Here is a 14,986-nt window from a genome sequence, read left to right as displayed (position 1 = left end):
TGCAGATTGAGAGCTGATCCAAACAATGTCACTTACAACCAGTTAACTCTGACACTTCTGCTAGACAAAGTATTTTCTTCCTTCAGATGCACTAGACTGATACCTCTTTTGAAGGGCTCCAGTGTGTCCCTCCATGCTGGAGGTTTGGAGAGGTTTTGTCCTCAAGTCCCTTAAACATCATATATTTTCAATGGCAAATGAGTGATGATTGGGCATTACCCCTAAAGGATAAAGACAGTGAGACCATGGGGATGTTCTGGCTAAAAGACTGCTGTTCTTGAGAATGATGGATGGGATTTTGCAGCAAGGGTGGGTTTTCCAAGGGTAATACAGCCAGAGGGGTCGTCACACCCACAGTTGCTTTTTCTTTCTAAGGGTAGAGGAAGCAAAGATTAACAACTGTAAGATGTGAGAGTAACATTCCTGTTTTACAGTGGTGGTTAGGTGAAAAAGCAACATTTTTCCTTAAGCTCATTTTAGAGCTGTTATGCGATCGTAGAAGAATGAGGAGCTGGGGAAACTTCAAATAGGTGAACAGGAAAAGAAGGTGCCCAAATGCCAAACATCTGTCTTCATCCATATCTGCCTGTCTGTGCTTGAAATCTTGATAGCTGGGCTCAGGGAAGAGCACTTAACTCAGCGGCTAACAAAGTACAAACAAGTATTCCTCACAGCACTCCTTTTGAGACAATTATTGTCCCAAATCACAAATATTGGAGCTACAGTAGAGAATTCAAAATCATTTAGCGAGCAGGATCAATGTCTGAGCTGGGACCAGGATCTTGGCTTTCCAAACTCCTTTTTGGCTCTCTAGTCACTGAAGACTGTAAAGAATAAAATACGAAGGCATACCTGCAACAACGTGCATTTTCACTGATCGTTTCCAAAGCAGTCGTGCCCAACAGCTCTTGAACATAAAAAAATATCCTAACCCCTCCACCCAACCCCAAAACAACAATTTTTTGTGTCCGTATAAGCACATCAGCGTTCACTTTCGCCCCTCGAGTACCTGCCCGTCTAATAGGCGAGCGCCGTGCCGTGACCCCGCGGCTGTTCACCGGAGGGGAGACATGGCAGCGGTGCAGCCCGGGGATGCACAGCGATAGGGCTGCGGAGCTTACAGGGGTAGGGAATACAACAAAAATTCCCTCCGGACCCCCGCCGGGCGTCCGTGCCCGCACCTGTGCCCGGCGCGCCCCGCCCGGCGCGCCCCGCCCGCAGAGGGGCTGCCCCGGCGGCGGGGGGCGCCGCAGCCTGCCCGGCCGGCGCCCGGCCTGCCTCAGGAAGTGCCGGCAGGGAAGCGGCGGGGGCGGCCGCCGGGGGCCGGGCCGGGCTGTCAGCGCGGCGAGGGGCAGCGGCGGCGGCGGGGGGAGCGGAGCGGAGCAGGTCGGAACAATAGCGGGTGGAGGGGAGGGGGCCGGCGGCGGCGGGGCTCGGCACCGGCACCCCGCCCCGGCCGCACCGCCCAGCGCAGCCCGCGGGCAGCGCAGCCCAGCCCCGGGGCAGCCGCCCCGCAGGCACCGCGGAAGGGATGATCCGAACGGCGCTCGGTTGGGCTCGCAGCTGAACGCGCCTCCATCCCTCCCTCCCTCCTCTTCTCCCTCCCTCTTTTTTTCTCTCTCTCTCTCGGCTCTCCTCCTCCCTAACTCACTGGATATTACCAGCCGCCGGGCTCGCCGCCGCCTCTCCCCCAGCCATGAATCCCACCGAAGGGGCGGCGGAGGAAGGCGCTGTCCCTGACTCCGAGGTGGATGCTTTCTTCCGAACAGGTAGGGGAGCCGCGGGGAAGGGGCCAGGGCAGCGCCGGGCCCTGCCTCCGCTGCGGGATGCGGGGCTGGCGGCTCCGGTGCGGGCACCGCCAGCAGCGGAGCCGCGGGGAGGGGAGAAGAGGGGATGGAGGGGGTCCCCGCCTGCCTCCTCTCTTTGTCCGCCGCAGCCCCTCGGTGCGCCCGTGGCCCCGTCGCCCCTCCCGCCCCAGGGAGGATGCTACCGCAGGGCTGCGCTCCCACCGCCTCGGGAGAGGACCGGCCAGGCCCCCGCCCCAAGCAGGCACAAAAGCCCCACGGGGATGCTCGGAGAGAACTGTCGCGTTGTCACCCCCGCGGGAAACAGCGCCGGCTGGGCCCCGCCGGGCCCCTGCCCCGGGCGGCGGCGGCCACCCGGGTACCGGCTGGTATTTGGAAGCGGAGCTGGCTGGCTGCCCCGCTCCAGCCGGGCGAAGCGCCGGGCGCTACCCCTGCCGCGCTCGGGTGGGCGCTGAGTGAGCGCAGAGGCGCTCCGGGCAGTGCTCTCCCGCAGCCCCGCTGCATCCCCCCGGCCGGGGATGCTGACCTCGCGGAGACCGGCTCGCTAAGTAGCTCAGGGCTGGGTGAGAGCCCTGTGTTTCCCGATACAGAGGATGCTGAAATGTAGCCAAAGTGTACAACAGAACGTAGGGAGCCTTTGCTAATGAAGCAGTGGTTAATTAAATTTTGTGGGCAATAGGTACGTGCTGGGGTCCCCACTGCAGCACTCTTTTGTGAGGTGGTGTTTGTGTGGGAGCCCCCAGCTCTGAAACATGGTTTTGCACAGGATGAGCATCTCAACTGAAGCAACTTGTGGTCTGCATGACACACCCCCTTTCTTCTCCCTCACTCCCTCCCCCATCAAAATCTTAAGAAAGTTTTATAGTCTTGGTAGATTTTAAATTAAAAATTATAAAGGATTAAGTACTTGTTTCATAAGGGGATTGACCCTTTTGGGCTAGGACTGACACTGCCACAGCTGTTTGTCAAGACTGCTTTTCAGCTGTTTTCCTTCTTCTACCTGCTCATTAGCTACACACAATGCTTTGAGCTCCAGTTACAAAAAAAGTCATTATGTAATCACCAAAACTTTAAAGAAGTAAAATCCTGAAGGCCTGCAGCAGCTCCCTGCTATGGTAGACTGCACCCCATTTATGTGAAAACCCTTTGATCTAGAGGATAAGTATAATAAGGTCTGGCTGTGTGTATCTTATGATCCACAAGTCATTAAGCCATAGGATTTTTGCCTGTTGATAACCTACCTAGTTACAAGATAATTTCCTAAGTCTCAACAATGAAAGATTTGTTAGAAAAAAGAAAAGAAAAACAACCCATCAATTTTCCTTTTAAAAGGAACGTGTTAATTAAGGTTCCTCCCTACCTTTTCACTCTCTCCCCTCCTTCACCCAAAGCTGAATCATTTCTCTGTGACACTGCCTTCTCAATGTAAGCACGTTAGCAGAATTGAATTTGAAGAGAGTCAAATCTGTCTAGTTTATAAAAAAAAGTATTCTTAAATGAGGGGAAAGCACACGGAGCCATGTGGCTAGACATTTCTCCCAAGCTGCCTTCTGCACCTTAAATTTCACCAGTAGATCTGTGAATACACTTGTAACCTGCATTATACATTTAGCCTCGAGATTTCAGAGAATCTCTTAACACTTCTGTTTCTTGAGGAAACAACATCACAGGAACCTGGGCTTAAGGAGAGGTGCCTAGGTCCTCTCCTTGCCCCGAAGCATGTATGCATAGGCCATCCTTGATGGTTGTCTCCTTCACCTTAAGTTTCATCAAAGAAGTTGGCAAAATAATTGTTTCTGCATCGTTACAGAAATTCAGCATCATTTTGTCCAAAATGATGATGTGGGGAAAAAAAACCTAGACTATTAGTAATTAATTTTGGCTGTCTGCTGGAAACATCCCTCAGAAATGGGGAAAGCACGAGCAGAGGTATGACTTGTGTGAATGTCAGTGTTGGTTCTCTGTGTTGTTTGGGGTCCCCTTTACTTGTGGGTTTGTGCACTGCTGTTGTGCTGTGTGAAGTTGGGTTCCATAGATGGTGGAGAGAACAGCTGATGTGCAGCTTGGGAGAACAATCATAGCCAGGACACAACTGACTCCCACACCTCTCAGGATGACAATAGCAATCCTGCGAGTAAGGACTGTGAGATGGGGTCTGATGTGTAATAACTACAGAGACCTGAATTGACTTAGCATTCTTTTTCCCTTGAGACCAGATTTTTTTGTTTCTATACCTTATCCTGATTTGTGTTCTGGATTTGTAAAGCATAACCATTGTCTTACATGCTCACATCAAATAAAAAAATTACTGTATATGATTTAAAGATTAACTGCTATGATAACCCAAGCTTACATTGAACAGCCTAAACTCTACCCAAATTCACAATTACCACATGGAAAAGCATGAACTCATCATTTGTTAAAAAAAAAAAAACAAAACAGAATCGAAACAACTAAAGCTCTCTCTGAGGCTTTTAGCAGCCAGCTGGGCTTTGCACTGAGCCGGGAGGATCGATAGGCTGCTCCCTGCTACCGGCAGAGGAGGCTGATGCTGGGAAAGGCGCCGCGCACAGAGCAGCTCCCCCAGCAGCACCCGAACACTCGAGGTACCCATCCCTTAGCAGCGGGACACCAGAGCTAGCAGCTGTCTGAGCTGTACCTGGAAAGGCAAACTGAAGAAATTAACATGAAGTAATAAAGGAAGGTCTGTTCTGGTGCTTACACTGATGAGAACTAGGTATAACTTTTAAGCAAAGGGTGGATTTAACAACTGTGTAGTTGATGCGGCAGTCAGTTAAAACGTCCCTGAAGTTAGGCAGGAAAGGGACTATTATAATTTTCACCATCTGATATATGCAGTAAGAAATTCGGGAATACTCTTCTAGAGAATCAATCCCAGGTAATTGGGATGAAAATAGAGGGCAGAGGGACATGAAGGGCAGAAATTATTATTGCCGTCTCCAGCTCTGATTTCTAGGATAACACCATCTGCTGAATTGTAGCAGCAATTTCTGCAAGACGTCTATCACTTCTGTTTGAGTGAAAACCCGAATCTCTGCCTAGGTAATCCTTACTAAGTTTCTTAAGTCTGGTTTTTTGACAGGTAAAATATGACCAGGTTCTCTGGAATTCTTAGTAGTCTGTAATAACTGTGTACCTAAACTTTTTTATTGTGTGGAACGAAATCCAAATACTTACAGTTTAAAAATAAACTAAGTCATTTTTAAAGTGTACAAATAAGAGGTATCCCTTGACACACAGAGAAATTTGTAGCTTCCTGCTTAAGCTGCAGTAATTTCTGCAGTGTGTTTTGGATACAGGGTTGAAACACATAAGGAAATTCTTTACCAAATTTTAAATATTTATTGTGGTCAGTGACAGAACAATTTAGCAAACTACCAATTACTAGAAGTAGTCATCAATATTTCTCATGTGCTACCAGTTACTGTTTTATTTTATAAGTTATTTTTTTGGCACTTAAGTATAACATTGATTATATCTGATATGAAGACACCAACTTTCTCATTGATACTTCCTATGAGTGAGTTGAAAATTGATGTTATTCCATCTCCTTTGGATGCGATGAATTATTCTGTTTGCTCTCTGCTTTTCAGCCAGCTATACTTCTAGTGTTGTTCATTGTGCTCAAGTGACTGGCAGTTCTGCTATTAAATAACTTCAAAATTATTGGCATTGGCCAGGCTGTTTGATCAAAAGATATGCTTGAAATGATGTCAGCAGAGAAGTGCTCCTTGAGGTTGATGGACTCAAGTGTCTCCTTGTAGAGCAGGTAAATTGATTCAATTGTGTTGTCATTGGGGTGAGATGTTTATGTGATTCCTGGCTTCCTTACCTTGAGACTTTATAATTCATAAGGCCTGGTCTGGTAATGTGTGCTGTTAAAGAGGCTCTGTTGCAAAAAGCCTGTCAGGTCTGTCTTACCATTCAGAAAGCTCCTGTGTTCTTTGAGGTGCTGCTTTTGATCAAAATCTGTACCATGCTCTGGAGACTTTGACCTCTGACCCTGTCAGGAATATGAGTTTTGTTGTTTTCTTTCTTTATTGTCTGGTGTAGGTGGTTTTTATTTTTTCATGTGATTGACATAGGGGAGAAGTTGCTGTTTTACTACAGGTGGGGACCCAGGTCCCCCCAAACCTCCCCAGTACATGGGGAAGGCTGTGTGGCTCTGCCCTGTGATTGTCCCATCTCCTCCATGTCAGGACTCGGGCAGATCTGCTAGTTCAGGAGCTTTCATGTAGACATGGGAAAGGACACATAGGTGACTCAAGAGGTCTTGGTGGGAATAACTGTCCTCTTCCCTCTCTTGCCATGCAGATGCTGCTAAGAAATGGGGCAGAAACTGCTGGATTGTGGGGTCTTGTGTCAAAAAAGGAGGACCTTTTTTTGTCTGATGCCGGAAGGGGGCAATTTAAATGAATAATTTATGTTCAGAGGAGCATTTCTTTCCCATACTGCTTCCTTCCTTCTCACGCAGAACTATGTACAGGGCAACAGGGATGATATCTGATAACTATTTACAATGTGTTTATTCTGGATGAGATTGCATCGTGTTATAGGCCAGTAGGAAGATACTTATTCTATTTGATATTAATTCAATTAATGTTGAACATCTTTACTTCCAGAGGAAGGGGCCTTTCACACCCAGGAGCTCATCTGTACTGAAGTTCCCAATCCTTGAATTTCGGGTCAAGGTGCAATAGGAATATAAGTTTTAAACACAGACATCAGTAAAGTTCACAGGCACTGTAATAAGGCATGATGTGGCACCTACAGAAGTTACGGGGGAGAACCTGTTGCCTACACTGTGTTTTTGGGTTGGAACTCTGAAAGAAGAAAAGTATAATCCTGTAGTCATCACAAAAGAGGAACCCTCCTGGTGGGTGTGTAGACCATTTCACATGTGGACTTAGATGGCCATGTGAGTTTTGGAATGATGAGTGGCTTGGATACAAGTGAGCATCCAACCTGGCCAGGCAAATATAACTATCACTCTTTCCTACCACCTGCTTCCTATACTGTATTTTATCAAGTCTCGTAATAATAACCTGCTGGGGAAACATGAGGTTTGAAAAATGGGAATGGCTTTGATGGGTTTGGTGGGTTTCCTTTGCTGTAATTTCCAGGCACACCCCCACATTAAGAGCCTTTTAGGGAGTCCTTTGGCTGCACAGGTGCTCTGGGCCTCTTGAAGGTTGGGAATGAAGTATTCTGTTGTTTCAGCTGCTGTGACCTTATGGTCTCTGGAAAGGCTGATTATGGATGTAGAGCAGCTTTATTGCTCCATGGTGACATGTACCATACAGTACCCAGTGGCATTTTAAGTACTTCATAGTTACATCAAAGAAAATACTTACGGAGTATTAGGCCTTATAAACCCATAGTGCTGTGCCTTTTACAGCTGGAACTTAAAGTCATGAAACGACTTAGAGGTATTTGTGCTTTTGTTTGATTTGGACTGGTGTCCTGCTTTTAATATTTCTTTGGATAAACAACTCCTGTTTTACAGCCTTGCATGGCTCACACACCCCGTGTTTAACTGAAGGGACACTGCCACTTGGGGAATTTTGCCTAGAGGATCTGGCAAGAATAACACGGAATATTCCAATACATGTTTTACAAAAGAGAGCTGGATATGAAAAGAGAAGTCAAATATGATTGTCTGAATGGAGAGCCTTAAAGTGTAAAGGACTGTAAAAAAAGAAGTCATAATATTTTGAATTATTTCTTTCCCACTTGCTTCTAGGATGGATTGTATTACTGCTGTACAGATCCAGAGAACTTCAGAGGAATTGCTTGGGAGTTTTCACAGATGTAACTGAGAACAGAACTTGGCCCAGGCACTGCAGTGGCAATCATAAATCTAGGTTTAAGTCAGTCACCTGTGTGATATGTGGCCGGCAGTGTGTTGAAATGGGATTTAGAGCACTTTGTGCTAGGAATTGAGTAGCATTTCAGCAAAATATCTTAAGTTTTCATGTTGATTTTATATTTTGATCAGTATGATCCATGTGTTTGAATCTAGGGCAAAGACTTTATTTATAAGTCATTGTGAAAGTCATTAACCTATGTGATTACTGTAGATTCACATTAGTTTCAGCTGTTGTTAATTTATTTTATTTTGAACTATTCAGTGAACATTCAAAGTGATATACTGAAACTATGTATGTTCACTGTTGAAGTGTTAAATATAATTTAAAAAATTTGCTGAAGTTTAAGCAATTTCTGTTGCTTAATCAAGGGCTTAGAAGATAATTCTGTTTCTACTTTTAAATATAAATATTCATTTTGTTTGCTCATTTTCATTAATGAGTGCCTGGAATAAATTGTGGTTTATTGGGATTCTTTGTCTCTTATCAACGTGTAGCTTTCTTACTAAAATCTAGGAGTGTTTTTTTGTTTCTTTCAAATTGCAAAAAATGAAAATGTTCAGGTACATAGGTCTAATTTGTTGCACTTTTATTTCAAAGCAACAAATCACCTTTAAAACTAAAAATGAAATTCCTTTTTAAATTACCCTAATTATATGAACCAGCATTTCAGCTTCACTGATGGAACAAAACTACCATAATTAGGCAGACTGTAGTTTTTAGTGTAAGGTCACATCATGCTTTGCTGAGAATAATAAGAGGAAATGATCTTCAATTTAACATCTTGGTGACTGGCACACCAGCTGCTCTGGTCATTTCTTTTAGTGGAGTGGCCTTGAGAAAAATGGTGAATGTATGTTGTTTGTGAGAGAAATCAAATTAACCTTGTTACATAATTAGTACCCATGTAGACACAGTAGAGTTTTCACGTTTTTAAAATACATTTTTTGGGTGGGGGGAAGGTAGCTTTGGTGTGTGGAATTAGCTGTGCTGAAGTGCTAGAAGACATGCCTTATCTTTAAAATGGTAATAATAAAACCAAAGCAAGGGAAGATTTGACTCCAAGATGTTGCTCTCTTCTGGGGATTGTGACCCTTTCTTTGCCAGGTGACTGCCTGGTGAAGCAGTAAAGGCAGCAGGTCAGGCATGCTCCAGTGCAACTGCCATAGAAAGGGCAGCAGATGGCCCAGGTTGTTTGTTACCTGAAATCAGAAAATATCTATGTCTCTCTCTATATGTATATATCTCAAAAAATGCTTTGTATAGGTTCCTGGTAATATCGGTGCTGCTGGCACGGTTCCTGGCTCCTGGAGCATATCCTGGTGCTCCCGCTGTTTTAGTGGCAACTGGCAGCCTACTTTGGGAGCAGTATGGTCAGCTGGAAACAATAGTGTCTGATTCTTGTTTGTCAGCAGGGACAATAGCCCCGCTGATGGGCTGTGCGCAGGAGAGGGGCTCCCTTTGTGTGGCAGTGCGGGCATGGCAGATGGCTAATTGGACATGATAAACCACGGGGGCAATGGGGGAGAAAAAGGAGATTGCAGAGATTAGCGGCTTGTATCGCCCACACTACGGAAAAAATATATTTTAAAGATGTCATCAACTATAGTGCTTTGCCATGAATATATCATTCAGTAATGAAGAAGGAGGACATCCTAACTAAAGTATTTCCTCGGTTGATGTGAAGCCTGCTTTATTAGCAGGGAACAAATCCTGTTACTGTATGGGAAGGTAGGTGAATGCATGGCCCCCAAAGGTGCTGGCATGGCACTTAGGAAAATTAGCAGTGCATATTTTTCATTGGTCTTGTAAGTCAATGTCAGCCTGTTGTGCCAAACGGCATCCAAGCTGAACACAAAGAGCTTTACCAACTGTGGGTGTCTGGAGTGGAAAGTTATGATCTGCCATATCTTGATGTGATAAGAAGAGATGCTCCTCAGTATTGGAGCACTGAAAAGCTAAACTGATTATCAAAGATGGAATTTATTTATTTAAATATATTTTCTTGGTCTTATTAGAGTATGCACTTTAAAGCCAAAGAGACCCTTGCGCAAACAAACTTTTGCTTATTTAAAACAGTTTAGTGAAAATCGGAACTAAAGCCTTGAGGTTAGCTCTGTAAAAATGATCAAAGCTGGACATCTGTCGTATGAGGAAGGGCTGAAAGAGCTGGAGAAGAGAAGGTTCAGAAAAGGATCACTTGCAATAAGACAGGAAGCATCATTTTTAAAGTAAAAGAGAGTAAGTTCAGAGTAGAGATAAGGAAGAATTTTTTATGATGAGGATGATAAAACTCTCAAATTGTTTGCCCAGAGAAGTTGTGGATGCTCTATCCCTGGATGCCTAGATGGAACTCTGAGTAACTTGAGGCAGTGGAAGATGTCCCTGCTTGTGGCAGAGGTGTTGGACTAGATGACCTTTAAAGGGCCCTTTCAATCCAAACTCTGTTCTAAAGTTCCCAGGTAGTTTTTGGTATGAGATGTGTAGGCTTAGCCTATGGCTTCAGTGGCTTCAGGCTGTGGGCTGTGAGCCCAAAGCTGTGTCCACAGCCTGGCCGCAGAAATCAGAAGTTCATCCTAATAATTGGATTAATTTTAGTTATTTTTTTTCTTCTTGCTGTCCCCTCCCTCTCTCCAACCAGTTAAACCACTTTGGGAGTAAATCCACAGAGGGGCTGTAGGAAGTAAGGCTGAAAGGGGGGGGTCACAAGTGTTTGGTGGCTGCTGCAGTGAGCAGCAGTCAAGTCATTGCTGGCTGTAATTCCCTCTTCTGTAAAATGGTATCAAGTCCCTAGAATACTTTGCTATTTTAGTGTCTCTCATAATAATAATGTTATGGCATATAACAGATACATTTAAATTGTAGTAAAAATAAATCTGCAAGAGGTTAAAAATAATAGCTAGCAAGAACTATGCAATTCTCTGTGGAAGCAGATTTACTTTCTGTGGAAATATCTGGACTGTGTTTCTCTTTGACTGTTTACTACCGTCTTTTCCCACGGGACAAGTTTAGTGGAGACTCCAGATGAAAACTTTCAGTGAGTTGTCTTTGGTTTTCTGCAGGCCATTCAAGTGCTGTACCTGTCAGTCTGCACAGCTTTTGAAGCTGTAGGTGCTTGAAAATATTCAAAAGATTGTGAGTGAATGCAATAAAACTTCCAGCTGGGTTGTCCTCCTGTAGGACCTATGATATTGTCATAATATATGATGGTCCTCTACCATGGTTTGTTATTTGTATTGCTGTCTCAGTCACTGATTAGTTCCTTCTGAAGCAGATCCTGCATGAACACTGAACAAAAAGATGATCCTTGCCATTGTGTGCTTATGACAAAAGCGGTCAAGTAGACTGTGATTTCATTTAACCAAAGATTCATGTTTTGCTTTTGCTTTTAAACATGTCTGAAGGACAAGTGTGAGGAGTTACAGAGTCAAGCACTGGGTGTAGAGCAGAAAAAATGGATAAGAAAAAGATACAAGCAGAAACACAGGGAAGAAATGAGAAAACTTTAGGGAAAGCATGGAAAAATGCCATAAAGTTACCTAACAGAGCACTTCAGAGCTGGAGGGCACTTGGCTGAGAAAGAGATCACAGCCTGCATCCTCTGTGGAAAGGAAGCAGATGTCAGTGTGGGGAAGGTCAGAAGCCAGAGGAAATCGCAGGAATGAGACTGTAAGAGGTTTGATTGGAGTTGTAGCTTTTGGGATATAGAAAGCCAAAGGTAGGTTTTCTGACACAGTGGAGAAAAAACAGCAAGATTGCATGGGTACACAGTGAAAGGAAGGAACACTCAAAGCCTGTGCATGTTCCATGCTCAGATGGGGTAAGGCAGCCATAAGAACTATGACAAAGCACAGGAAAAGTAGCAAGGTTTTCTCTTCTAGGTGTCCCTTACCATTGAAGACTGTTATTATCACACTGCAGTCTTTTAATAGCGGTGCACCAGATGCCTGCCTTGCTTTGATGCTGTGAAGAGAAGGCATTTCTATATGAAGACACAGAACCAAAATCCTTGAATGTTCTGCTTCATGTTTAATGCCTCTTGTTCACAGAAACATGTCATGGAGAGCCGACCTCCTTGGATCTGACTGCCACTCTGTTGGCAGCAATTTAACTTTCCTGCTCTGCTTTTCTGTGCCGAGGTCGAGAGTTTAGGAGTGATGCTAATTGAGTCAGTCTGAAGCATTCAGATAAATTTAGTCTGAAGGAGAAACTCAGGCCTACCGGGTAAAATAGAAATGATCTTGTGAGCTTGAAGGACGTAGATCTAAGGTGTGTGAATCTCCTGTTAACAGCTTGCTCCGATTCAACTCAGTCCTGCTCAGAAGTGTGCTGGACTGTTAAATAGGCCAGCTACCTCTTACATATTCCTGCTAGTCTGTAATCTGTCTGCTGCTCCAGGTTATTTGTCAAATCCCTAATGAGACTGTCTTGAACTATTTGAGCCAGGAGAAAGTTTTTAAGAGTGTCTTGGTTTAGAACACCTCTGATGCTAAAACTAGAGGGGAAATCCTGTTGATTGGATGAGTTTAAATCAACTGAAACTGATCCATGTGGTAATGGGAGTTTGTAAAAATAACACTTCCTAGCATATAAGTCCTTATAACAGGAAAAGATTTTTTTTTTTTTTTTTTTTTTTTAAAGCTGAGTGTCTTCATCATTGAGCTGTGCAGTAAGGTGTTACTGGAAACTTAGACCTGGTTGCTGTAATTGGGATTGATTTCAGTGTTTGTTCCAGCTTCAGCTCCATCATGTTTCAGCCTGGGGATATTATGATGCTCAACTGCAATAGTTCAAACCCAATGACTGGTAGGTTCTTTCTCAGGTAGACAGAGGGCAAGTTTCTACAGCATCCACCTCCAAAATCAAGAAGTGCTTGACATACAGCAGGGTGAACAATAATTTCTTTGCTTGGCTCAGTCATCCTCAGCTCTTCTTGGTATGCAGTGGTAATGGATATAACAGTAATTAGAAATAGTACACATTATTAGTACAGCATTTCAGACCACTCTTTTGAATTTTGCAGTCTTTGTGTAAAATCGTGAGTCTCATCTATCAAAAGGGGAAAGTCAGGCACAAAGCTGCAGTAAGTGGTTTTCTTGATATTGTATGGACTTGGTGTCTCTGTTCTTGGGAAACTCATGTTGTGGTGGTGGAGCAAACCCTGACAAAGCACTGAATGGCTTCACCTTCTGTTGGCAGGGCATAGGCCAGGAAAAGCACACCAATTCCTTTTTACTGTAGGATTTTCAAAAGTTCATGCTGAAGTGACAGGTGAAATTAGAGGGATATGCAAACTCTCATCTCTTGAACCATTTGGTATGGGCTCCTGTATATGGATGCAGGTGGCCTACTTCAGACAGATTGTACTTCCTGCCTTAGTCCTGGAAATGAGATTAACATACCTTGCCTATGTCCACACCAAGAAGTCAAATGGTCTTAAGATTTTTATGACACTTGGCCCTGTTTTTAAATATATGTAGGTCAGAGCCACAGCTGGTATAAGAGATGGCCCAACGCCAGTGACAGCAGAGGAGCTAAAGTAATTGACACAGGCAGAAATTCTGGCCTGTGTTCAACTAACAGACTTGTGTAGGGATAGACCAAAGAAGACTGGTAGCAGAGTAAGGATATTTCCAGTTTAATGTGTTAAGACATCCACATGATTTTGCTCATCACCATGGTATCCAAGTGCTGACAGACGGCGGCACTTGGGCTCTGGGTCCATTCTGCTCACTGTTTGGTAAGGTCCCTGTGCCTTTTTGGTAATGAGCATGCTGCTGTGAAAGTTACATCTATTAAATACTAAATGTAAGGGAAATGTAATGACATGTTATTAAAAAGTTCCACCTACCTACAAATGCTTTGCTTTCTAGCCCAGGTTTGCTAATACATTCCATATTTCCCAGAGATCTCTCCATGAAGAGAGTGCTTTCAGGAGCCATTTACAGCTCTCATCCTGCTTTGTAGTTGTTACAAGTGCCAGGTTCCTTTTTGCTGCAGTTACCCACTCTACAATAGAGTTTGGTACTGGGGATGTCTCCTAGGAGCATGTTAGTTACTTGGGACACAGAAGGTACCTCCTGACTAGTTCTGCACAGACGAGTTTAATAGAGCTATAACCACAGTATATGATTTCCTTTTCTTGGGCTCGTTTTTCCTTGTACATTTTCTTTTTGGACTATATCTAGCAAATGTAGGAGGTGCATGTTGCTATTCCAAATGTTTGCTTAATGTGGCATTGTCCAGGGCAGAATAAATACCTGTGGCCTTCTGAAGAGCACTGACTGATTGCACACCCCACCTATGTTTGCCCAGTAGTATTCTCTATGTAACACGTGAATGAGACAACTGCAGAGACTTCTAATTAGGTGCTACTCTAAAGAGTAGTTTTCACACTGACCAACAGAAAGTCACATTGCCTCTTCCTTTGGGAATATAGACAAAGGAAAGTTTCCTCTTTGGAAGTTATCTGTAGGGACAGAAGCTGTGTGAGATATAGCACAGGCAGTGAACATTAGTCTGAGGCCTGTATAGATTGATGTGGGAGTTCTATTCCCCCTGTAAATGCCTCTAGTGGGTTGACCTTGGCTGGAGTCCATCAAGCCACTCTGTCACTCTCCTCTTCAGGCTAGAGGGAAGAAGATAAGATGGAAAAACCCCCTCACAGATCAAGATAAAGTCAGCTTGATAAAGAAAAAGCAAAGTTTGGACGTAGAAGCAAAGGAAAACCAAATGTTTTAATGTCTTCTTCCCATAAGCAGGCAACATACACCAATTCCCAGGAAGCAGGGCTTCAGTGTGCCTAATGGTTGCTCTAGAAGACAAGAGCTGTAAATAACAAACTACATCCTCTCCTCCTTTCTCTTAGCTTTTATTGCTGAGCAGACATGATACAGTATAGAATATCCCTTTGGTTTGTTTGGATCTGCTGTCCTGGCTATGTCCCTTCTCAAGCCTGCTGGTGAGGGAGGGAATGTGAAAGAGTGTTGGTGCTGGGAGCTCTGCTCAGCAGTAGCCAAAACACTTATGTATTATCAACACCTTTCCAGCTACCAGTGCAAAGCACAGCACTGTGAGGGCTGGCAGTGTGCCCAGGTAGCCAAGGAAGCCAGTGGTATATCCTGGCTTGTGTTAGAAATAGCATGGCCAGTGTAGGTGCACAGTTTGTGGCAATTTGGAGTGGGGCTGTGGCCCAGCCTCATCCCCAGTGGGCACAGCTGTGAGAAGCAGGTGAGCAGCACTGACAGCAATGAGCCATGGAGTGCCCAGGGGCACTGACCAACCACCAAAGGG

General features: G+C 44.5%; 1 protein-coding gene across 16 annotated transcripts in view; it reads left to right on the top strand.

The window, feature by feature from the left end:
- Window positions 1–1,061: 1,061 nt before the first annotated feature.
- Window positions 1,062–14,986, top strand: part of KALRN (kalirin RhoGEF kinase) — a 467,424-nt gene continuing 453,499 nt past the window's right edge. For 13 of the 16 annotated variants that reach the window (XM_030277127.4, XM_030277129.4, XM_030277132.4 and 10 more), the window contains exon 1: window positions 1,480–1,769. In XM_030277127.4, the coding sequence (XP_030132987.4) occupies window positions 1,697–1,769 (73 nt within the window). In that variant the 5' untranslated portion in view covers window positions 1,480–1,696. Of the gene's footprint in view, window positions 1,126–1,340; window positions 1,387–1,476; window positions 1,770–14,986 lie in introns of those variants that run through there. The other 3 variants (XM_072931995.1, XM_030277125.4, XM_030277138.4) reach the window with 3 other exon arrangements.

The sequence above is a fragment of the Taeniopygia guttata genome, chromosome 7 (assembly GCF_048771995.1).
Source record: "Taeniopygia guttata chromosome 7, bTaeGut7.mat, whole genome shotgun sequence".
Taxonomy (NCBI): Eukaryota; Metazoa; Chordata; class Aves; order Passeriformes; family Estrildidae; genus Taeniopygia; species Taeniopygia guttata.
This window is presented reverse-complemented; position numbering and strand designations above follow the sequence as displayed.